This window comes from Desmodus rotundus, chromosome 5, assembly GCF_022682495.2.
Source record: "Desmodus rotundus isolate HL8 chromosome 5, HLdesRot8A.1, whole genome shotgun sequence".
NCBI lineage: Eukaryota > Metazoa > Chordata > Mammalia > Chiroptera > Phyllostomidae > Desmodus > Desmodus rotundus.
In genome coordinates, this window is record NC_071391.1 from 81,027,376 (window position 1) to 81,050,889 (window position 23,514).

The following is a 23,514-nucleotide window of genomic DNA, read 5'->3' on the forward strand; positions in this document are numbered from 1 at the left end:
TCATGTCCATGGGTCGTAGATATAAGATCTTTGGCTTCTCCATTTCCTATATTATTCTTAACCTCTCTCTGTCTATTTTGTGCCTAGCTATTATGCTTCTTATTCCCTGTACCTTTTTTCCCCATTTTCCCCTTTCCCCTCCCCACTGATAACCCTCCAAGTGATCTCCATTTCTGTGATTCTGTTCCTGTTCTAGTTGTTTGCTTAGTTCTTGTTTTTGTTTTTTAGGGTCAGTTATTGATAGTTGTGAGTTTGTTGTCATTTTACTGTTCATAGTTTTTGATCTTCTATTTCTTAGATAAATCCCTTTAACATTTCATATAATAAGGGCTTGGTGATGATGAACTCCTTTAATTTGACCTTATCTGAGAAGCACTTTATCTGCCCTTCTGTTCTAAATGATAGCTTTGCTGGATACAGTAATCTTGATGCAGGTTCTTGCCTTTCATGACTTGGAATACTTCTTTCCAGCTCCTTCTTGCCAGTAAGGTTTCTTTTGAAAAATCAGCTGATGACCTCATGGGCACTCCTTTGTAGGTAACTCTCTCCTTTCCTTTTGCTGCTTTTAAGATTCTCTCCTTATCTGTAACCTTGAGTAACTTAATTGTGATATGTCTTGGTGTGCTCCTCCTTTGGTCCAATTTCTCTGGGCTTCCTGGAAGTCTATTTTCTTTCCCAGATTGGGCAAGTTTTCCTTTATTTGTTCACATCAAGTTTTTGATATCTTGCTCTTCCTCTTCTTCTGGCACTCCCATGATTTGGATGTTGGAATGCTTAAAGTTGTCCCAGAGGTTTCTAAGCCTCTCCAAAAGAATGCATTTTTTTGCATTCTTGTTTCCTCATTCTGTTCCAGTTGATGCTTAGATGGATCCTTTTGTTCCAAATCATTGATTTGAGTCCTGGTTTCCTTCCCTTCACTGTTGGTTCCCTGTATATTTTCCTTTATTTCACTTTGTGTAGCCTTCATTTCTTCCTTCACTTTGTCACCGAGCTCAATCAATTCTGTGAGCATCCTCATTATCAGTGTTTTGCACTCTGCAACAGATAGGTTTTCTCTCTTCTTGTCACTTACTTCTTTTTCTGGAGTTTTGATCTGTTCTTTCATTTGGGCCACATATCTTTGTCTTGGTGCACCTGTTATGTGTAAGAGGCGGAGCCTTAGGTATTCTCCAGGGGCAACCCTCTTTGCTGCATTGCGGTGCTGTCTGTGAGGGAGGGGTCAGAGAGGGAACAATGCCACTTGCTCAGCTCTCGCCCCACTTTCCATCACTTCCCTCACTTCCCACAAGCAGTTTGTGTCCTTTCAGGTGCTGATTTGCAGGTGCGTGGGTCTCTCCAAAGAACTCTCCTGTGAGGCTAGGAGTTTCTCCTGCCACCACAATCACCACAGATTTTTGTACAGCCTGGAGTTTTGAGTCTTTACTTTCCCATGCTGAAACCCTGGATTTCTCGGTCTCCCACTGTTCCCTCAGGCTTGTCTGTGTGTGAATGTGGGATTGCCCATCGCATCCTCCAGCTGCCCCTTGCCACTCATCCTCTCCTTCCAGCTGCCCATCTCTACCCCTCCTACTGTCTGGATGAATGTTTCTTTAACTCCTTGGTTGTTGGACTTCCATGCAAATGTTTTTCTGGCAGTTCTGGTTGTTCTTTGTTTTTAAATTGTTAGTTATCCTTCTTTTGGTTGTGCGAGGAAGTGAAGCATTTCTGTCTACACCTCCATCTTGGCTGGAACTCCAGTATTCCAGTTTTTCCATTGATGATAACTATATCTATAAGTCTTTAGCAAATCCTTGACTTCTCTCAGCCTCAAATCCATGACTTAAAACATTTGCCTTACCCATCACACAGTATTAGAAAGATCAAATAAGTAAATGTTAGTGGTTAATATAACTTAAAATAATGAGGGCAAAGTATTATATATTTCAAGCATCATTAATTACTATTATTCAACACAAGATGTCTGTGTGAAAAAGACATTTCATTATTTTTTATTAGTTATATAATTGGTGTTACTCAACAGCATCAGGACTGGTGGGTTTGATTTACGCTCCCCTCCCACGGCTGCCCTCTGGGATAGGTGTTCATAGACAGCAGTCAGAAGACAGACTGCAGGGTGTCAGAAACAGAAACAAGATGCAGTAAGAAGTCTGTAAACTAGAAAAACTAAATCCCGGACAACTGACTGAAATATGAATTTTTGCTCTTTAGTACTTTAAGTTCTCTTGTATTCCTGATTTATCACTGAATGTAACTCTTCCTTTTTCTTTTTATCTGGCATAGGCATACAATCTCAATGTTCTGTTAACACCACATCATCCAGAGACTAAGGCAAAAAAATGGGGGGCACTACTATGATAGTGATAAAAAAACTCAGTTTATCAAAATAGCAAACAACTAACCCACAGCTGAAGTCTGTAAGGCACAATAAAATAGGCAATGAAGAACTGTTGTTAAATAAAAGATCATGGTGTTTTAGGGACAGTGATAAAGCGTGAACCTGTTATAAGTCTGAAAGTTACCATCTTGATAGGATTAATTAAATCAATATATTTTATTCAAATTTATTTTAAGTATTTACTTGATTTTTAAGCACAACTTTAATTGTTGCTCACTGGTTTGTACAAAAATAATACAATTAAAAAAAGAAGCAAGAACTGCAGTGAGTTTTGTCCTCAGCTGTGGGCATGATTGACTTGCCTTAAGTCTGAGAATAATCCGAAACAAAACTTTTGTCAAAATGTTGGGTTTAGTAGAAAAGTTTGGTTTTAGATTATTCAGATCACTTGAAACATTCTGAACTACACAATATTGACCTCACAGGTAAATGAAAGGACTAGATGAGATAACGCAAATGATACATTTGGACGATGTCTGGCAGAAAGTAAGCATTTAAAAATTAACAGAAATTGCCCATCATCATCATCATCATCATCATCATCATCATTGTAATCATCTCAAGATCTGCTAAAGACACTGTCCCTCATTTTAATTGCTCAATTTTTTTGAACCACACTGAATGATCTTAACTGATCAAAAATATTTTTTAGCTAAATGATTTAAATAAGGGGAGATCAACCTATTTACCAATAATTCCTCAAAATAAATGCTAAGAAATTTGGCTAGACAAATGGCAATATAAAAAGTATTAGCTAGTTGGAGAAGATTCTTTGGAATCTAAATAGGTTAATCTCATTTTCTTTACGGTTCTAGTAAAGTTCTGTAGGATTAAGAGGCATGATTGGATTCTAGATGATCTTCCATAAAGGAAACTTAATAGGTAGAAAAGGGAGCAGGAAATCAAAAAGTCTAATATAACAAATAAAAATATAGGAGAAAAGGAATACCAAATACATATTACTTTCTTGTAGAAAAAAATTTAACATGGTTTGGCAAATGCTCTCTCTCCCTCTCTGTAAAGTTTAAGAGAAGAGAGGAAAATTGACATTTTTCTTCTCAACTACACCATCAGCTATTTGAGTGAAGACATATTATTTGTCTAGAATATAGAAAATGCTTGGCAGATATTTATTGAATGAATAAATGAATGTTATATGAATTTAATATTTAACAGAATCAAGCTCAGGATCATGTGACTAGTTCCCTGAGACATTTAGAATTACAATTAAAACACAATCAAGCCTATCTTAGATCTTCACAGAAACTTACCAATAAGTGGATATGGTGCCTCTTCTTTGCCAGAATTGACCCATAACTGGTAATCTCTCTCAGAGCCCTTGAAAATAAAAGAATTAACAACAATTCTTTAATGTTTACTAATTGAATGAAGACATATTTTTGGCATTTTTATGTTTTGCAAAAAAGGGGAACAATATAAATACCTTCAGTCTCATGGAAGTGGTTATAGTTTTTAAAGATGACAGTGCTGATTTCTACAACCCTTCTCCTCTCTCTCCAATCCCAACAGAGTACTCAGGATCCTGCCCTTTTTTTCCTAGTGATGGCTAGGAATTGAAGTACTGCAATGGAATCAGAACCTTACTATTATGGGTAGCCCATGGAATGTGCAATCACAAAGGAAGAGAAACTTCCTGGTTTTCTAAAAAACTAACATCTTATTTAAGTTCCTGACTTCTGATATGTCTCCATACTTCTCAGAGAATACTGGACTTAATCTCCAGCATGCCCCTGCAAAGAGAACCTTGTTATCCAGGACCACAAACACCGTTGTGTCTGTGATGAAAAACTAAAAATCTCTAAGGCTAACTAACTATTAGCTCAGATGCTTCTAAGCAGAAGAACAACTAAGAGGCTTTGAGGATGTAGGTAGCTGGCACAGTCTACACTGCCTTTATTTTGGGCAAGTTCAGTCCTAGGGACAGAAAGGACAAGAATTTTGTCTAGAGAACAGGCCCAGTGATGGAAAACAACAGAACTGTTTACTAGCAGAATTACTAGCAATACTCAAAATCCTACTTCAAAGAAATAACACTAAATTATACAAACTTTACTGTATCTTCTAGGAGAGAAAAAAAGCAAAAATGTTTTAAATGAAGCCAAAACAGATGGGCAATATTAGTATTCTTGATTTTATCTTCTGGTTAAAAATCATGGCCCTGACCTTATAAAGAAAGGTAGTGGCTCTGAAGAATACCATTCCCCACCTCTTCCCCAGTCTATTCATCACTTCCTTCCTCATTCCCTAATCAAGAAACTGTATTGCAAATAGGAAGAGCAATCTAATAAAAATCCTTTATTTTTCTGGTAGTGCCTGAAAACATTGTAATAATCTCTTAGAATAGTAAAAATCATTATACTGAATGGAAACATTTTTGGTCTAAGGACATGGATCACTTTATCCAAAGGAAAAGCATAAATAAGAAAATGAGTCATCTTAATTAATCTCCCCTCCTTCCCCTTAAAAACTACTCACTCTCTTCCAAGACATAATTATATAAGCTAAGAAATCAACACAGAGGTGCCTTTACTCAATGCATATAAGCTTAATTATATCTTAAATATATTAAATGTAATGAACAGAAATCAGATTTTTTATCCTAAGTTTTGGCTGGCCTGAGTTTTTAAAGGCTTCCTGTGGTGTTGGGTAAAAGCAAATCAAAATACAATTAGTAAGACTCTAGCACACATTAACCGTATGCCATATGTCACCTCGTAGAAATACCATGTTTTCCTTGAGAATCTCACTCAAGAAATGGTGTTGGTCAAGTGCGTCCTTTAGTTTTCCCCCTTCTGAAAGTCCCTCCCTTTAACACAAGTACCCACTGTTTGGTGTTATATACTGGTGGAGAGGAGAAAAGAACTTTCCAATTCTCTTTCCCCTGCTTCATCCACCAATATCCCAGTATTTTCTATTAATAAGATTTCAAAAACTTGTCTTTGTCCCATAAAATAGAAAGAAACTAAAAGCAAAATAGGGGAAAATGTAATCTGTATACTAAAGCTCTTTAAATCCATGACCTAATTCACAGCTTGTTTTTAATTTACTAATTCATTAGAGGTACCAGCCATCCCATCCTTTGGACATGCAGCCAGTTAATATGGTTTCTAGCTATATGTTCTTTATGTAAAAATTCTACTATAGAGAAAATCTTTCAGAATTCTTCATCCTAAGGCTTATTAAATCTTGGGATAATAAAAATAATTAGGTAAGGGAGAAGAACCAGGAGTGGATATGGGGAAAGAATAGTCATATAGAGACAAGTGGGAAAGGAGAAGGGAGTGGAAACTTTCTTATTAAAAATCTTATATCAAAAAACTCCCCACCTGTATATGTATATTCCATATACAATAAATACATTTTATTTTATTAGCACCCTAAAATTAGAGTCTAATCTTATGCTTTTAAGTTTGCATGGAATTTAAAATGGGAGTAGAATGGGTGCTACTCCCATTTTAATATTTGTCCCCAATATTAAGCTAATATTCAGACCTTACTGTCTTTATTTTCTACATTTTGGGGGACAAATATGACTTTCGAATCTCTAATAATCAGCTGCCTTATGATGGAAGGGAAAACATTTACATGGATCAAAAGTATCAAAGTTTGTTAGTTAAGAATACCTGGCAGGGTCACTTACAGTTATCCCGAGCATTGGTAGCGACATGTTAATAACTTCATTTGCTGTATCTGAATTCGTTATTGTTATAGTTTTAGACTGTAGAAAAAAAAGAAATACAGCTATAAATAAAGGATTTTAAAACAGGTAAACAAATAATTATTGTCAAATGATTATCTAAAGGAAAATCTTGATTTCATGTGTTGACAGAGTAAAGTATATGACTTAATTAGAACACAAACCCTTGATTATAACTTACTTGCATTCCATTATATATTATGCCATTTAATAAAATATCTACTGGTATTTCTCTTAAAGAATATTTCTTTTAGATATGTGGCTCACAAATCTAAGACTGTAAGCAAAAAAGAGACAGTAAATATATTTCAGAAAAATACACGGTCCACCCTCGCAACCAAAAAGAAATCAGTGAGGTGAGCCTTCTTGATCATTTTCAAAATTGTGCTCCCATAATGCCATGTGTAATAAAAGGGAGAGAGCTGGATCACTTTCTATTTCTTCCTGAGTACTGGTTTCACAGGGTGGGTTCTTATTTCTTTGCATGGTAAAATGTCAGTTTAGGTAAAATCAGAATAAGAACTGGTTATTAAAGACATTTAAAGTTTAGAATTTTTAAAAACCACTATTTATTGAGCACTTTCTATATGTCAGGCACTGTGGGTGGCTATGGAGATTTTCATTTTGAAATCTGTGGAGGCCCTAAAACCAATGAGTCTAGCAAAGAAGACTGAAAACTTTAGAAAGCTCAATTCTGTTACCAACTTGGCCTTTGAATAGGGTTATCTATAATAGTTCTGTGCTAAACTACATCGAGAAAACACTACTTTAAAACAGAAAGACAATTTGAAACAAAAAGGAGTAACAAGATTCTGAGATAGCTCTAGCTGTCAATTTCCAAGACAGTGCTATGCTATCAAAAAAGAAATATTTACTATGCACATGTATTTTACATATTATAATTATCAGATAAATCTGGAATTAAGGCTGTGTCTCTAATAGGGCTTAGATGGCACAATAGAGGTAACATATGTGAAAACAAATTGATATAAAACCAAAAATGATATAAAAATAAAGCTAAGTGAAATCCATTGATAATTCATCACTTATCCATTATAGTATTTTTTCCTCTTTGAACCACCTGGCACAAAAAATTGCCTCTAAAGGTTGTTTTGTTTATTGATTTCAAATTGTGCTCCATGTAGCTCCAAGATTTATGAAAAAGTGTTTCAGAATCCAACAGGGAGGTCTTAGAACACTCAACCCAGTGTTTGTCTTTTACCAGAGTGGCAAAGATGTTTTATATATCAGGCTTTAACCTGAGATATAATTTCATGAAAGGCTTCTGATTCTTATTTTAAAAAAGTTTCTAAATCTGTTTAAAGAAATTCTCTCATGAAGTGAGGAATCTATCCTGTAACACTTAATAATCACTCCCAAAACACTGGTTTCTAAGACAATTTTTCTTAATATTAGGCACATATGTTCAAAATGCTAATTATAGGATGTGTATTTTTCCATGCATGTCTCTCTGGTAGACAAAAAACCAAATGAATTTCATCAGATAGTGCCCTTTGGCTAGTAAACAAATAAAACAAACAGACAATACTGAAAATGTAGCTAATTTTTTCCATATTAGTAGAATTCACTGACAGGTTATGTAACTAAAGGTCAAGGATAAAGAATGCGTCCCATACGTGCACTCCTATTTGGTGGGAACCACTCTTTCTGGAAGCAGGACTCCCTGAAAGGAGACTATTGCCATGAAGCAACTTCAGACAGCAAAGAGAGTGTGTCACATTATCATTAACTTAACCAGCACAATAGTGATAGAAACCCAGCACCCAACCGTATCACCTGTCCTCTCTTCCACAAAGAGACTGGAACACCAGTCCTTTCCTAAGTACATAATTTCCATATACTAAAAGTGATAAAAAAAACAAAACAAAACAAGTTCATGGGATTTTCTATGAAAATACTGAATATAACCAACTGCCGCAACAAGGGAATTAAAGCCAGCAGAAAAAGTTGTGTTTTTTTTTGTTTGTTTTTTGCTACTTTGCTACAGGAGACCTCTGTAGTCTTTATACCATAAAAATCTGAATATTTCCCTCAAGCAGTAACATCTGGCACTCATGTCAGAACTTTTGCACAACTTCTGCTTTTGGCCCAAACACAACTGTTTGTATTACATACTTTCTGACACACAAAACTATTCGGTGTGATCTAGAGCTGCTGTGAAGTGTGGCAATTCAAAGTCAAAATAAAAATATTCGCAAGTTTCCATTTCATTCATCATTGATAATGTCTTGACACTTGTACTATATTTTAGCCATCATATTACTCATAATAACTAGAATTAAGTAGACTTAATTTTTATTTGACCAATATGATAAAAACTGTGGTAGAAATATGCTGATCCCTTAAAATGTCATCTCTCATAGCTCATCCATTTATTAACCTGAGTAATTCAATCCCCCTAAAAACTAAAAGAATGAAGAACTTTCCAAAACCATTCTCTACTAAAAAAGTGCTAAGTTGGAAAAATTGCCTAATATTATTAGGAAATATCTCCTTGTGGAAATGGCTTTAGTACAAGCCTCTACAGCTGCTATTGAAAGGATCCAGAGAAATATTAATGCCAGGGGGAAGAAAGAGACATCTGACAAGCAATATTCCTTCCAAGTGTAAATGTTAAATACCGTGGTTAATATGAATTTCTCTTGCTTCATTTTGTCTAGGGTTTACTTTTCATATATACAAAGACATATACATACCCGGGAAAATACGTTTTACCACAGTGGTATTTATAAATGCCTACCTTGCAAAGCACATACACAGTCTGCCTGCCTGCCTGTCTGTCTTTTTTTTCAATCCATGGTGTTCTGCCTCATGCAGGGACTTAGAATTTAATTTTGTGGCTTAGAAACACTTACATAGGCACAATTCCCAATGTCCTTGGCGAAGATTTTGAGGGGAATGCTCTTCGGATAGTCCTTCTCTTTCTCTAGATTGATGTATCTAATCAAATGCAACAACAACCCAAAACAACACTGAGTCAGATGGATTTTGTTTGCTAAATAGCTTATTTTTATATCAATCTATTTTGTTAATATTTTCAATATACTTATATGCTATTTTTAAAAAGACAGATGGAAAGACTCAGCAAAGTCAGATTACATTATGGGTTGGAAGAGAAAAAATTCTCAGGACATTAGGCATGGGCACAAAAAACAATGGGAGACCCATTTCAAGTGGGAGGTTTGAGAAGCAGTCAGGTTTAGGCACCTGTGGGTGATGTTTTATCCTCAAAGCTTCCCTATCCTCGCTGGACAGGCCCAGCGCCTTACTTATCTCCAGGAACATGTAATACTTTACTAGATCAAACCAAAAATAGTGGCCTTTCACTTCTCAGCTCTTCAGTGGGATATAAATCTTGGTTACCCCATTGCTTGGGAAGGGAGAGAGGGAAGAATGGAGGGAACCATGGGAATAACAGATGAACCTAAATTGACCATTTTAGTTTGTATGTTCAAAGGTAAGAATAATCACTGACTTTTAGGAGGCTCAGCAGAAAACTCTCCGTATATGAAAACTTAACACTTGCTTTGAGGAAACTATTAACTCCAAATGATAGGTTGGAGACAGGAAAAGATATAGAAGACATTACTAATTTTTATCTAAAATAATCTGACCAGATCTCCATGTTTTCCTTCCTAGAAAGTAAGAAATACATGTAATGAGAAAACATTATAGTATTTAGTAGTTAGTGTACAGTATAAGTAACAGCTTATTTTGAGGACACATGAACAATTTTTATGAAGAAGAAAGGGGAATAGTTTGGAATATCTGCAGAAATGAATTAAATCATTTAACTACAGGTTAAAGATTAAAAATATGTATACTGAAAAAATACCTCTGAAGGAGAGAGAGCCATTTGTCCTTTTGTTCTGGGGAACTGCAAATAAAATGGGAGAGAAAAATTAAACACATAAAATACTTATGTGAACATATTTAAGTCAATGAAATATCAACAGTCTGTTGTTACTGATGTAGCTGCACACAACTGCAACCTGGCATAACTGTGTTCTGGAGAACCCTGAAGTTCTCTATTAGGAGAAACTACACAGTCAAGTATAGTTTCACTAAAACCTCAAAGAGATAGCTGTTTTCTTACTTTATGACTCTTCTACAAGCTGTACTCTTACAATGGAAAGAGTACTTGATCCAAACACCTGATTTCAAGGATATATGCAAACTATATGATGAAGGACAATCTCTTAATCACATCTGTAAAACAGGGGTGATTATATTAGAGTCTTTTTGTAGTTGTAAGTGCAATACTAATAGAAAGTATGCTTAACTTGAGATTAAGAGGTAAAAGAGAAATATGACATACCAATGGCCAAGAAACCAGTTTTTTGTCAGGAAAATAAACCTTTATTTCTTCATACATATAGCAGAATTATAATTTAGTAAATTAGTACACACAAAATTATTCTATTTTTTCTTTAAATATTGTTTTATTTTTCAATTACAGTTGATATACAATATTACATTAGTTCCAGGTATAAAGCCCAGTGATTAGACATTTATATAGTTTACAAAGTAATCACCCCAATAAATCTAGTACCCATCTGACACCATACATAGGCATCAGAGTATTTTTGAGTATGTTCCCTATGCTATAGCTTACAATCCCAAGACTATTCTATAACTACCAATTAGTACATCTTAATCCCTTCACCTTTTTCATCCAGTCCCCCAACTCTGCTCCCCTCTGGCAACCGTTAAAATGTTCTCTGTATCTATGAGTCTGTTTCTGTTCTGCCTGTTTGTTTATTTTGTTTTTTAGATTCACATATAAATGAAATCATATGGCATTTGTCTTTCTCTGTTTGACTTATTTCACTCAGACAACACCCTCTAAGTCCATTCATGTTGTTCAAGATGGCAAGATTTCATTTTTTATGGCTGAGTCATATTCCATCGTATATATATACCACATCTTTATATGTTCATCTACTGGTAGACACAGGCTGCTTCCATGTGTTGGCCATTGTAAATAATATTGCAATAAACATATGGATATATGCCTTTTAAAAAAGATTCATTTATTAAATATATTTTATTGATAATGCTATTAGAGTTGTCCCATTTCCTCTTGCTTTATTCCCCTATGCCCTGCATCCACCCTCCCACTCGTATTCTTCCCTCTTAGTTCATGTCCATGGGTCATATACATACAAGTTCTTTGGCTTCTACATTTCTTATACTATTCTTAACCTCCCCCTGTCTATTTTATACCTACCATTTATGCTACTTATTCCCTGTACTTTCCCCCCATTCTTCCCCTCCCTCTCTTGGCTGATAACCCTCCACGTGATCTCCATTTCTGTGATTCTGTCCTTTCTAGTTGTTTGCTAGAAACAGTTTTTGTTTTTGTAGGTTCAGTTGCTGATAGCTGTGAGTTCGCTGTTACTTTACTGTTTACATTTTTGATCATCTTCTTTTTCTTAGGTAAATCCCTCTAACATTTCATATAATAAGGGCTTGGTGATGATTAACTCCTTTAACTTGACCTTATCTGGGAAGCACTTTTTCTGCCCTTCCATTCTAAATGATCGCTTTGCTGGATAGAATAATCGTGGATGGAGCTTCTTGCCTTTCATGACTTCAAATACTTTTTTCCAGCCCCTTCTTGCCTATAAGGTCTCTTTTGAGAAATCAGCTGACAGTCTTATGGGAACTCCTTTGTAGTTAACTGTCTCCTTTCCTCTTGCTGCTTTTAAGATTCTCTCCCTATCTTTAATCATGGGTAATGTAATGATGATATGTCTTGGTGTGTACTTCTTTAAGTCCAACTTCTTTGGGACTCTCTGAGCTTCCTGGACTTCCTGGAAGTCTATTTCCTTCACCAGATTGGGGAAGTTCTCCTTCATTATTTTTGCAAGTAAGTTTTCAATTTCTTGCTCCACCTCTTCTCCTTCTGGCATCCCTATGATTTGGATATTGGAATGTTTAAAGTTGTCCTGGAGGTTCCTAAGCCTCTCCTCATTTCTTTGAATTCTTGTTTCTTCATTCTTTTCTGGTTGAATGTTTATTTCTCCCTTCTGGTCCAAAATGTTGATGAGTCCCAGTTTCCTTCCCGTCACTGTTGGTTCCTTGTACATTTTCCTTTATTTCACTCTGCATAGCCTTCACTTTTTCCTTTTTTGTGACCATACCCAACCATTTCTGTGAGCATCCTGATTACCAGGGTTTTGAACTCTGCATCTGATAAGTTGGATGTGAATATTGATACACTTGAAACTGTCTCAGAGGCTCCTTACACTATCCTCATTTTTTTTGGATTCTTTTTTTCTTGGTGTTGTTCTGATAGTTTTCTTTTCCCTTATCTTCCAAATTGCTGATTTGATCCTCTGCTTCATCTACTCTAGTGTTGATTCCTTGTAATATGTTCTTCATTTCAGTTATGGTATTTTTCATTTCCGGCTGGCTTTTTAAATGTTTTTTATTCCCGTTTTTATGTATCCTGTGTCTTTGTTTTCACCAAGTTCATCTTTTCCCCCACTAAGTTCATTGAGCATCCTTATAGCCAGTGTGTTGAACTGTGCATCTACATCTGGACTCTGCTTGTCTACATTTTCTTTAGTCCTTCTGGAGTTTTGTTCTGTTCTTTTATTTGTGAAATATTTCTTTGTCTCTCATTTTGGCTCCCTCCCTGTGTTTATTTCTACAATATGTGTTACGTAGATTTACTATGTCTCCCAGTCTTGGTAGAGTGACCTTATGTAGTAGGTGTCCTGAAGGTTCAGTGGCGCAACATCCTCAGTCACCTGAGCAGGGCTTCCATGGCCACATCCTCTGCCTGGCACATCCTCTGCCACTGTGTGGGCTCTGTGCACCTTCTTATCATAGTTGAGGCTTGACTGTTATCGGCACATAAGTGGAATTTACCCCAGGCTGATCAATTGTAACAACTGGCCATGACCACAGAGGAGGATCTGCTGTGCAGGTGCTGACCCCACAAAGCAGGATTCGGTTCAGTGATGTTCTGGCTCCTGACAAGTGCCCATCTTGAGTCCGTCACTTGTGGAGGTGGTTGGAGAGTGATGCTCTGATGTACTCTGAAGTTGTGCACTGGGTACACTGCTCTGGTGGTGCAGGTCAAAGTCAGCTGCTGCCTGTGCACTGCCACAGGCTACCTGGCATGAGCTACAGAGTGATCTTCAGATGGCTGCTACCAGTGCTGGGCTTAGAGGCACTCTAACAAGAGTCAGTCATTCTCAAATACGATCTAAGAAACAGAGTGTATTTCTTTGGATTAGTGGCTTTATGAGAACTGTTTCAACTGTTCAGAGTTAGCCATCATTCCTTGAGCTTCTAGATTGTGTACTGAAAGGGAGCCCCAGGAGAGGCCAAGCTACAAACTGAGACCAGCTTCTGCTAGTGCTGGGACTGGGGTGACTTAGCAAGGTGTTTGGGGCACACTGAGGCTAGATGTTGCTTGTCTGGGTTTTGTGAACCTTTGACAGAATTTAGGAAAGTCTGCAGCATGAGCTATGACAGGCTGTTTGTATAGAAAACCCACTGGAAACAGCTTGGATGAGCCCTAAAGTTGGGTGGGGTGGGATCTCAGGGATTCATCAGGGCAAGGGAACAATATTAGTCAGGTTGATGGAGACTCAGATATGGCATTTGCCTGTCGGATCTGTGTGAGGGGAAGGCTCAGAAAGAAACAATGGCTTCTGCCAGCACTTCCGTCTGGGAGAAAGTTGTCCCTCCAGCCCTCGCCCTGTTGCCAGTTAATTCAGTTCCTCCCTGTATGTTCCTGGTGTCTTTCAAGCAGTTGCCCCAGTGCTAGAGCTCAGAGTGAGTGAGTCCAAGTTAAGTCCACGTGTGGGCTCTTTCAGAGGAATGCCTTGGTCTCCAGAAGTCCCAGCATCTCACTCAGCCACAATTACCACTGGTTTTCAAAGCCAGAAGTTATAGTTACTTTCCTTCCTGGCATGGGAACCCTAGGCTGGGTGTGGGACTGGGACCACCTCATTCCTAAGAGTTGACCTCTGCAGCTGATACATCCTTCTGGTCACACATGGGTATAGACTAGTGTTCCCTGTTTGCCCCTCCTACCAGTCTCCAGTGACTTCTTCTTTATAACCTTAGTTGTAGGACTAAGGTTCAGCTATATTTCAGGTTGTTCTGAATGATGGTTGTTCTTTAATTTAATTGTAATTCCAATGTGGTTGTGGGAGAATGTGAGTACTACATTTATCTACTCTGCCATCTTGACTGGAGCTAGAAAACTACTACTTCTACTTCTTCTTCTTACCAAAAAACATTTCAAATTGCATATTTTAACATGGTAGATGTCTTTTATAATATGTGCATACACACTCGCACACTCAGAATAATCTTTCTGGGAGAAAAAGACTATGTATGCCTAAGGGGAAAATAGAAAATTTTAAAAAATTCTGTAGATTTTCATTATTGTAGGCAATTATGTCCACATCACTTACAAAGCTATTGCCACATCTGCCCAAGGACACAGTTTGAGAGGGGGAAAATAAATCTTGTGAAAAATTAAATAATGGCATAGCAAAAATTCAATGTAATTCAGAAAACTGACATAACAGGGGCTTTTGCTGCGAATTTTGACACTGCAAAATATGCGAAGAGGTTTGTTACTGAACAGAAAATAAGAGAAGGTGGTGTAAAGTGGGCTTCTGTAGTCAAATTTCCTCACAGTGTTGTTCAGAGTAGTAAAGAAAATGTTTAGTCATTGTCTGGAACCAGTTTCCAGACTTTTCCAACTGCAATGATCTCACCCTCATCTCTTAAGGTAAATTGATGCATCTGAGGGAAGTCTTTAAAGGTTTCAAGGCAGGTGTTTCCTGTTGTCCTTAAGCGAATAAGGTGTACTTGTTTTTGTCTCACAAAATAGGGTTGAGTGTTACTTTTTTCTCCTGATTTTTTGTCTGCCAAGCAAATTAAGGCTGCTATTTTAACTTCTTCACTACAGGTATGAATATGCAGTACCACATTATAATCTGAGCAGATGATGGATCTGTACTCTATAATCACTATCTGGGCATCAAATGTGTGTCCAGAATGACAAAGATTATTAAGATCACAAGTATAAAACCTGGAAGAATTTCCTCTTCTTCAGTCTTTTCAGTCTGATTTTGAGCTTTTTGCCTGGGGCTACAGAATCAATTTCTACACCATCAGAAAGGATTTCAAGAACTTCTATGTTGTGCTTGTTGGGCACCATCATAAGCGGCTGGCTTTCACAAATAGGTCCCAATTCCAGCTTTCCCAGGTTCACAGTGCCCATATCCTTGTATTTATCCACAATTGGCAGGCTGATTGGTCCATCAACTGATCCACTGAAGTTTGGCATATTATTCAGATAGGAATAAATGGCAATCCTTGTACCACAGAAATAAATATGATTGCTCTTTAAAACTTTCTCCAGTCAGTCCTGAGCAGGGCATAAAGTGAATGTCCTGTTTGGGATTAAAGTCAACTTTTATAAAAAATGGCACTAGTTTCTCCTTACATTCATTCTTCAAATTTCTCAGTGCTCCAATTCACACTGTTGAATCATCCATGTTATTAATAAGCACACAATTAAGTGTTTCACACCTTCTGTCTTTGCCAACATTGCATGTTCTCTTGCCTGTCTTCCCCTTCCTTTCTTCTTTTCTTCCTTCCTTCCTTCCTTTAGAGATATACTTATTTATTTATTTAATTTATTTATAAAGAGGAAAAGAGGGGAAAAGAGAGGGTGAGAAACATCCTCTCATATGCGCCCCCATGGGAGACCAAACCCACAACCCAGGCACGTGCCCTGACCAGAATCAAACCAGCCACCTTTTGCTTTGCAGGATGATGAGCAGCCAACTGAGCAACACTGGTCAGGGCTGTCCTCCTTTATCAAATCCAGTTTGAAATTCTTTTCTAGCAGAGATTACCAGTCTAATCAGCTTGAAAAGTACTGCCAACCATATTTGGGACAAAACTCTTGTGGCCAGAGGCATCTAAAAATTGTGAAATGCTTCTTTTCTGTTTCATAAATAGGCACAGACCCACTTCTGCTGTTTGACCCTTGTCTCATTCTTCCTGATTTGTGTCTAAGGCCCAAGTACCAAGTTTCTCTTTATTTTTCTTTAGCTTCACTTTCATATTTTTTGAGTGTCCTTTTGTCAACTATTCCAGTCAAATGCATTATTTGTATTCCAAGGGCTGACTTGCCAGAATTGATGTGACCAATGAATGCTACATTTAAATGTTCTTTTTTTTAGGAGCAGCTGGTGGTGCAACCACAGATTGAGGTTTTGGTATTTTCTCTTCTGCTTCCATCATTTCTTGGGCATTTTCTTCTAGGGGGCCTTCCATCTTGCAAAGAACCACCTCCTGCTCTGCTTCACTTGTTTCTTCTTTGTCTTCCCATGATTCTTTGGGAACATTTCTGTCTTTCCATTTTCTACAACAAGTTCTGAAAGTTCCATGCTAAACAGGTGGAATTGTACCTTCACACAACTTCTTCCTCTTCAGAAGGTTCTACGGGTGCTCAAGGGCATACCGCATTGCTGCCAGCTCAGCTCCAGCTCTGGGATTGTTGTTGGAGGCACCAGCCAGGGGTGGCCATGGCTGGTTCTGGCCCACCAGAAGGATGGCATGACCTCCCAGCATGGACTTCAGCACCAAGGGTTTGGAATTGACATTAAGTTGCCATGGGCACAGCTGGCGCTGGTGTTTATGCAGGGCCCGGACACTGGGGAAGCACACGGGTCCTACTTCGAGGCTTCCACATCCGCCTGGTCTTAGTAGTTGGGCACTGAGCCGCTGCTGCAACTGCCGCCATTACACATATTCATGATGGGAGCTGTGGTGAAAGAGGACAGAAAATGCAGGCAGGGGCTACAGGTAGGAAGGAACTGGCTGCGCGGACTGGAGGCAACCCGCTGAGTTGGCTCCAGTCCCAACTCTGTGCTTTCTGGATGGGGGCCGCCAACCCTCCTCATGTGTGCCTGCGTGGAAAACTTATTCTTAATTACTATAATCTTCTGAGTAACATCAGTTCATTTACAACTAAAGTAGTATCAATTACTCTTCTTTTTCTGGTCACTGCTGTATTTAATTCCTAAAGTCAAAAACAATTGAAAGCTTATTTTCATATGGTCTTGTTATTCGTTAGCTTTTACAATCTTTTTTTTTTTTTTTAATTTACTATTACTTTATTAATGGACATTTTGAATGTTTCAATTTCTTTTTTTTTTTTTAATATATTTATTGATTATGCTATTACAGTTGTCCCATTCCCCCCCCCCACTCCACTCCATCCTGCCCACCCCCGTCCCTCCCACATTCCCCCCCTATAGTTCATGTCCATAGGTCATACTTATAAGTTCTTTGGCTTCTACATTTCCTACACTATTTTTACCCTCCCCCTGTCTATTTTCCACCTATCATCTATGCTACTTATTCTCTGTACCTTTCCCCCTCTCTCCCCCTCCCACTCCCTTAATGACAACCCTCATGTTCTAGTTGTTTGCCTAGTTTGCTCTCATTTTTGTTTTATGTGTGGCCATTAATAACTGTGAGTTTGCTGTCATTTTTACTGTTCCAATTTTTGATCTTCTTTTTCTTAGGTAACTCCCTTTAACATTTCATATAATAAGGGCTTGGTGATGATGAGCTTCTTTAACTTGACCTTATCTGAGAAGCACTTTATCTTCCCTTCCATTCTAAGTGATAGCTTTGCTGGATACAGTAATCTTGGATGTAGGTCCTTGCGTTTAATCTTGGGTAATGTAATTATGATGTGCCTTGGTGTGTTCCTCCTTGGGTCCAGCTTCTTTGGGACTCTCTGAGCTTCCTGGACTTCCCGGAAGTCTATTTCCTTTGCCAGATTAGGGAAGTTCTCCTTCATTATTTGTTCAAATAAGTTTTCAATTTTTTGTTCTTCCTCTTCTCCTTCTGGCACCCCTATAATTCGGATGTGGGAACGTTTCAAGGCGTCCGGGAGGTTCCTAAGCCTCTCCTCATTTTTCCAAGTTCTTGTTTCTTCATTCTTTTCTGCTTGGATGTTTGTTTCTTCCTTCTGGTCCACACCATTGATTTGAGTCCCAGTTTCCTTCTCATCACTATTGGTTCCCTGTACATTTTCCTTCGTTTCTCTTAGCATAGGCTTCATTTTTTCATCTGTTTTTCGAATAGATTCAACCAAGTCTGTGAGCATATTGATAACCAGTGCTTTGAACTGTGCATCCGATAGGTTGGCTATCTCTTCGTCGCTTAGTTGTATTTTTTCTGGAGCTTTGAAGTGTTCTGTCATTTGGGCCATTTTTTTTTTTTTTTTGTCTTGGCGCGTCTGTTACTTTAAGGGGCGGGGCCTTAGGTGTTCACCAGGGCGGGGTAACGCTGGTCGCTGCGCTGTGACGCTGTACGTGGGGGAGGGGCCGAGTGGGAGCAATGGCGCCCGCCACACTCTCCTCCGGATTTCAATCTTTCACTCCGATACCCACAATCAAACTGGGCCCCTCTGGTGCTGGTTCCCGAGTAAGTGGGCCTGTGCACACTCTAGGCCCTTGTGGGTCTCTCCAACAACCTCTTCTGTGAGGCTGGGAGTCTCTCCTGCTGCCGCCCCAACCCCCAGGGGCACTTTCAATCAGAGGTTTGAGGCTTTATTTCCCGGAGCTGGAGCCCTGGGTTGCACAGTCTGCTTTGTTGCCCGCCGTTCGTCAGGTTTATCTGTGGGCAAATTTGGTGCCGCGCGGGGTGCTACCCGCTGCTCTGCCTGCCCCACTCTCCGCCACTCTGAGTCCGGCCCTCTCGGTTTATCTGCGCAGATGTGGGGCCGCAGGGTCTGCTAGTGCTCGGACTGCCTGCGCCATTTGTCCCACACTCCGCCAGTCACAGTCCCGCCACAGCCGCGCGAGTCCTCTCCACCCCGGTGCCCGTCTCCGCCCCTCCTACCAGTCTGGATGAATGGTTATTTTCTATTTTCTTGGTGTTGGTCCCCCTTGTTGTTCGATTCTCTGTCAGTTCTGGTTGTGCGAGGAGGCGCAGTGTGTCTACCTACGCCGCCATCTTGGTTCTCCAGCTTTTACAATCTTTTAAACTCCTCAAAGAAGTGAAAACATTAGTTATTTTCATTACAGAAAAGTACACAACAAATACTTGTAATTTGTTTCTAACTTTGTTGCTTTGCAGTTTTGTCCAAGTCCATCTCCCAGGACTGGTCATGAGGTAGTGTATTACACCTCTACCAATGACCATGCAACTTTCACCTTTCACAATTTCTTACAACCTTTCCTAAACAGCAGCTTTTCAAAGTTTGTTTATGTCTAATCTTTGACTTATTAAGCAATAATCTATGCTGAAAAATAGGTGAGTTTTCTTTAGGTTTGTTAACTTTTTTCAAAGCAGTTAAAGAAAATTGCCTCTTTAAAACACTATTTTTTTAAACTTTTTACCGTTTATTGGCACATATGATGATACATACAAAACACTTTAGAATGCTGAGGTATACAGCTTGAAGAATTTTTGCACAATAAATATACCCATGTGATTAGCACCCAGATTATGAAATAGAAAACCACCTTGGAAGGTCTGTTGTGCTCCTTTTTAGGCACTAGTTTCCACTATTCAGAAAGTTTTGTTGTTTGGGTACTTCATGTAAACATAACCACGCAGTATGTACTATTTTGTGTCTGGTTTCTCTCACTCAACATTATGTTTGTGAGACTCGTATCACTGCAAGTGGTTTTTAGATCATTCATTCTCATTGCTTTAGTGTTTCACTGTTTGAATGCATAGAATATATTACTTTAAAAATTATTATGCATGACTATGAAGTATGTCAAGTTAATCTATTAAGATTTGATTTGTGTAGTCTTCTTGTATTTTTTTCTCTTTCTCCTGCTCTACACACGCATACGTGACTTCTCTTCCCTAGTAATTCTTAATCTCAGGCATTTTATACAGAACTCCAAACAAAAAATCAAGGCTACCTACCTTAAAGTTTCATACACACCTCAGCTCATTTGATAAGGGCCAAGAGGGGAGAAAGCAGTCTATCTCAGAGAAATAAAAAGGGCAAGACAGATTGGAAAGATTCCCTCAAATTTGGGAGGGAAGTCGGTCTCTTGACAGTGCGCTGGGAACCATACGTTCCTCAGTCAAGGTGCCTAAAGAAACAGAAAGAACCCAGAACAAATGGTTCTAAGGAGCAACTAGGGAGGCTTCTTCCTAGGCACCAAGGTTTGCATATTAACAAAGATACCTTCACTCCATATGTGGCAAGGAGTGAGCACCTCTAGATATAAAAGAACAAGTCTGAGCATAGAAAAAAATAATGACCACAATCAACTTAAGGTCAGAAGCTCTCCATCTGTTTGGGGGACATCAGAGAAATCTCCTGTATTCTGCTTCTACCCTAATAAAATAGGAATTCCAGTAAATAAGAAAATTTTATTTCTTAATAGCCTGGCAAAATGGGGGCTCAAGGTGGGTTCTAATTTGATCTATAAATGAGCAGGCTTTTCTTGCATATCTGTTTATAGACTAAGATTCATACTAGGTACTTAAGTTAAAATATTCTTCTGATTTCTCTTTCAGATTTAAATATTTCCTGTGTCTTTTTGGACAATGTTTCCATTTTACTATACATCAGACCTTTGAATAATATTTTGTTCATCACTGTCTCATCATAGCATTAATGAGAAAAAAGCCTGACTCTTGGCTGGGGCTATTGTATGTGGATTTTGTACTATCTCCAATATCTGTATGGGTTTCCTCTGGGTACTCCAGTTTCCTCCCACTCCCAAAGATAAGCATACTAGGTTAATTGGTGTGTCTAAATTGTCCCAGAATGAATGAGTGAATGTGGGAGTGTGTATGAGGATGCACTGTGATGGAATGTAGTCCTGTCCAGAACTGAGTCCTGTCTTGCACCCTGAGCTGCAAGGATAGGCTCCAGCCACTTGTGACCCTCAACTGGAATAGACGGGTTGGAAAAATAATTCTTACTTGTGTTCATAATCTTTCTTAAATTGATGTATACCTCAGATTTATCTCAATATTTAATATTAGAAGTGATTTGGGTCTTTATTTGGAAGTGTGGTGATGTTTTTTGACCAGAAATATGCTGTAGGAACTTAACTCTTGTTTATACCTATTAGCCTATGGTAAAATTAGTTTTGTTATACACCGCTTTATTGAATGTTAGTTTCCAAGGAACCATCGATGATGTTAAATGAGGATTTACCATATAGTTATTGTAAAATCAAGGTGCAGTGCCGGATCCTAGGTATGTGAATCAAGACAAGCAATGAAAAAGATATGAAATTCCCTTGGCATTTTTTGAGATGTGTGATGATCTACCCCATTTCCCAAGGTAAAACATGGAAAATTTACTTTTGTTGTTTGCACTTCCCCCAACTTGACTTGATTAGGAATGCCCCACAGATTCTGGCAGTTGTTTGTCAGTCTTCTATTTCAAAGCTATGAGTGTTTTGTTTCCTTATAGATTGTATAGTCACTGCTTCTTGAGCTACCAATGGCATTTTAAACTGATCATAACCTTGACTTTCTTGATATTTACTGAGATCTATACACCATTTTTAATGTTCTTCATTCTTTCCTAAAGGTCTGAGCTTCCCTCTGGTATCATTTTACTTCAGGCTGAAAAACTTCCATCAGCATTTTTTTTTTTTTTGGTAGTATAGTTCTGCTGGCAATAAATTCTTAGAGTTAAAAAGAGATCTTTGTTCACCTTCATTTTTGTGAGATATTTGGTGGAGATAGTATTCTAGGTTTAAAATTTTTTCTTTTAACTCTTTAATGCCATTCCATTGTCTTTTGAAACCATCATGGTTTTTGATGAAAAACCCACAGTGATACAAATTGTTATTTCTCTGTATGTAATGTGTTGTTTCTCTCTGGCTTTTTCAAGTTTTTCTCTTGTCCTTGATTTATAGCAGTTTATCGATAACATTAAAAGGTGACGTTTTCTTCATGCTCCTGTTTGATCACTGAGCTTGAATCCGTACATTTTTTGTCTTTCACCAAATCTCCAAGGTTTTCAAACCATTATTTCTTAAATACTTATTATGTTTCATTCCCTTTCTCTTCTTTTTCTGGAATTCCAATTACATGTATATTATATCTTTTGGTATTTTCCAATAAGTTTCTGATGCATTTTTCATTAAAAAAAACTCCTCCCCTTTCATTCTTCAGATTGGACAATTTGTATTGATTTATCTTTAAGTTCGTTCTTTCCTCTTTCATTTCCATTCTGCAGCTAAGGCCACACAGGAGATTTTTAAAATTTAAGATGTTGATGTTTTCAGTTCTAGAATTTTCATTTGTCTCTTTTTTATATTCTCTATTTCTCTGCTGAGACTGCCTTCATTTCAATTGGCTTTCCCTTTTACCTACTGAGGGTAATTATAAGTTACTTTAAAGTTCTTTTTTGGTTAATCCCAATATATGGATCACCTCAATATTAGCTTTTTAATTATCTTTTCCCTTTTTTGTTTCTTTATATGTTAAGAAATTTTAGATTGTATCCTAGACATCATGATGTTTTTGTTTTGGAGAGTCTGAGTTCTGTTGTATTTGCCAAAGTGTTGATGTTTCTAACAGACAAGCAACTTGATCTGATTCAAGCTACAAACTCCATCTCACCTGAGGTAGGCAGTGCCTCCTCAGTTAAATTATTATTTTTTAAATTACTTTATTGTTGTTCAATTACAGTTGTCTGCATTCCCTCCCCAATTCCCCCCCCACACCAGCCAAACCCACCTCCCTCCCTTGCTTCTACCCTCCGCCTTTGTTTTGTCCATGTGTCATTTATAGTAGTTCCTGTAATCCCCTCTCCCCACTCCCCCCTGGCTATTGTTAGATTGTTCTTAACTTCAATGTCTCTGGTTATATTTTGTTTGCTTTTTTCTTCTGTTGATTATGTTCCAGTTAAAGGTGAGATCATATGGTACTTGTCCCTCACTGCCTGGCTTAGTTCACTTAGCATAATGCTCTCCAGTTCCATCCATGCTCTTGCAAAAGGTATAAGCTCCTTCTTTGTCTCTGCTGCGTAGAATTCCATTGTGTAAATGTACCATAGTTTTTTGATCCACTCATTTGCTGATGGGCACCTAGGTTGCTTCCAGCACTTGGCTACTGTAAATTGTGCTGCATTGGGGTGCATAGCTTCTTTTGGATTGGTGTTTCAGGGTTCTTAGGGTATAATCCCAGCAGCGCAATTGCTAGGTCAAAGGGCAGTTCCATTTTTATTTTGTGAGGAAATTCCACATTGTTTTTCACAGTGGCCGCACCAGTCTGCAATCCCACCAACAGTGCACTAGGGTTCCCTTTTCTCCACATCCTCTCCAGCATTTGTTTGAGGATTTGGTTATGATGGCCATACTCACTGGTGTGAGGTGGTATC

At 38.2% G+C, this 23,514-nt stretch overlaps 1 protein-coding gene and 1 pseudogene across 1 annotated transcript in view; both read right to left on the bottom strand.

Annotated features, from left to right (window-relative positions):
- Nucleotides 1–23,514, bottom strand: part of ARHGAP20 (Rho GTPase activating protein 20) — a 122,533-nt gene that overhangs the window by 24,881 nt on the left and 74,138 nt on the right. Inside the window, exons 5-8 of the mRNA XM_024570834.4 lie at nucleotides 9,970–10,011; nucleotides 8,990–9,074; nucleotides 6,057–6,134; nucleotides 3,667–3,733 (exon numbers count right to left, since the gene is read on the bottom strand). Of these exons, the coding sequence (XP_024426602.2) occupies nucleotides 3,667–3,733; nucleotides 6,057–6,134; nucleotides 8,990–9,074; nucleotides 9,970–10,011 (272 nt within the window). The remainder of the gene's footprint in view (nucleotides 1–3,666; nucleotides 3,734–6,056; nucleotides 6,135–8,989; nucleotides 9,075–9,969; nucleotides 10,012–23,514) is intronic.
- Nucleotides 14,832–16,585, bottom strand: LOC112314302 (eukaryotic peptide chain release factor GTP-binding subunit ERF3A-like; annotated as a pseudogene).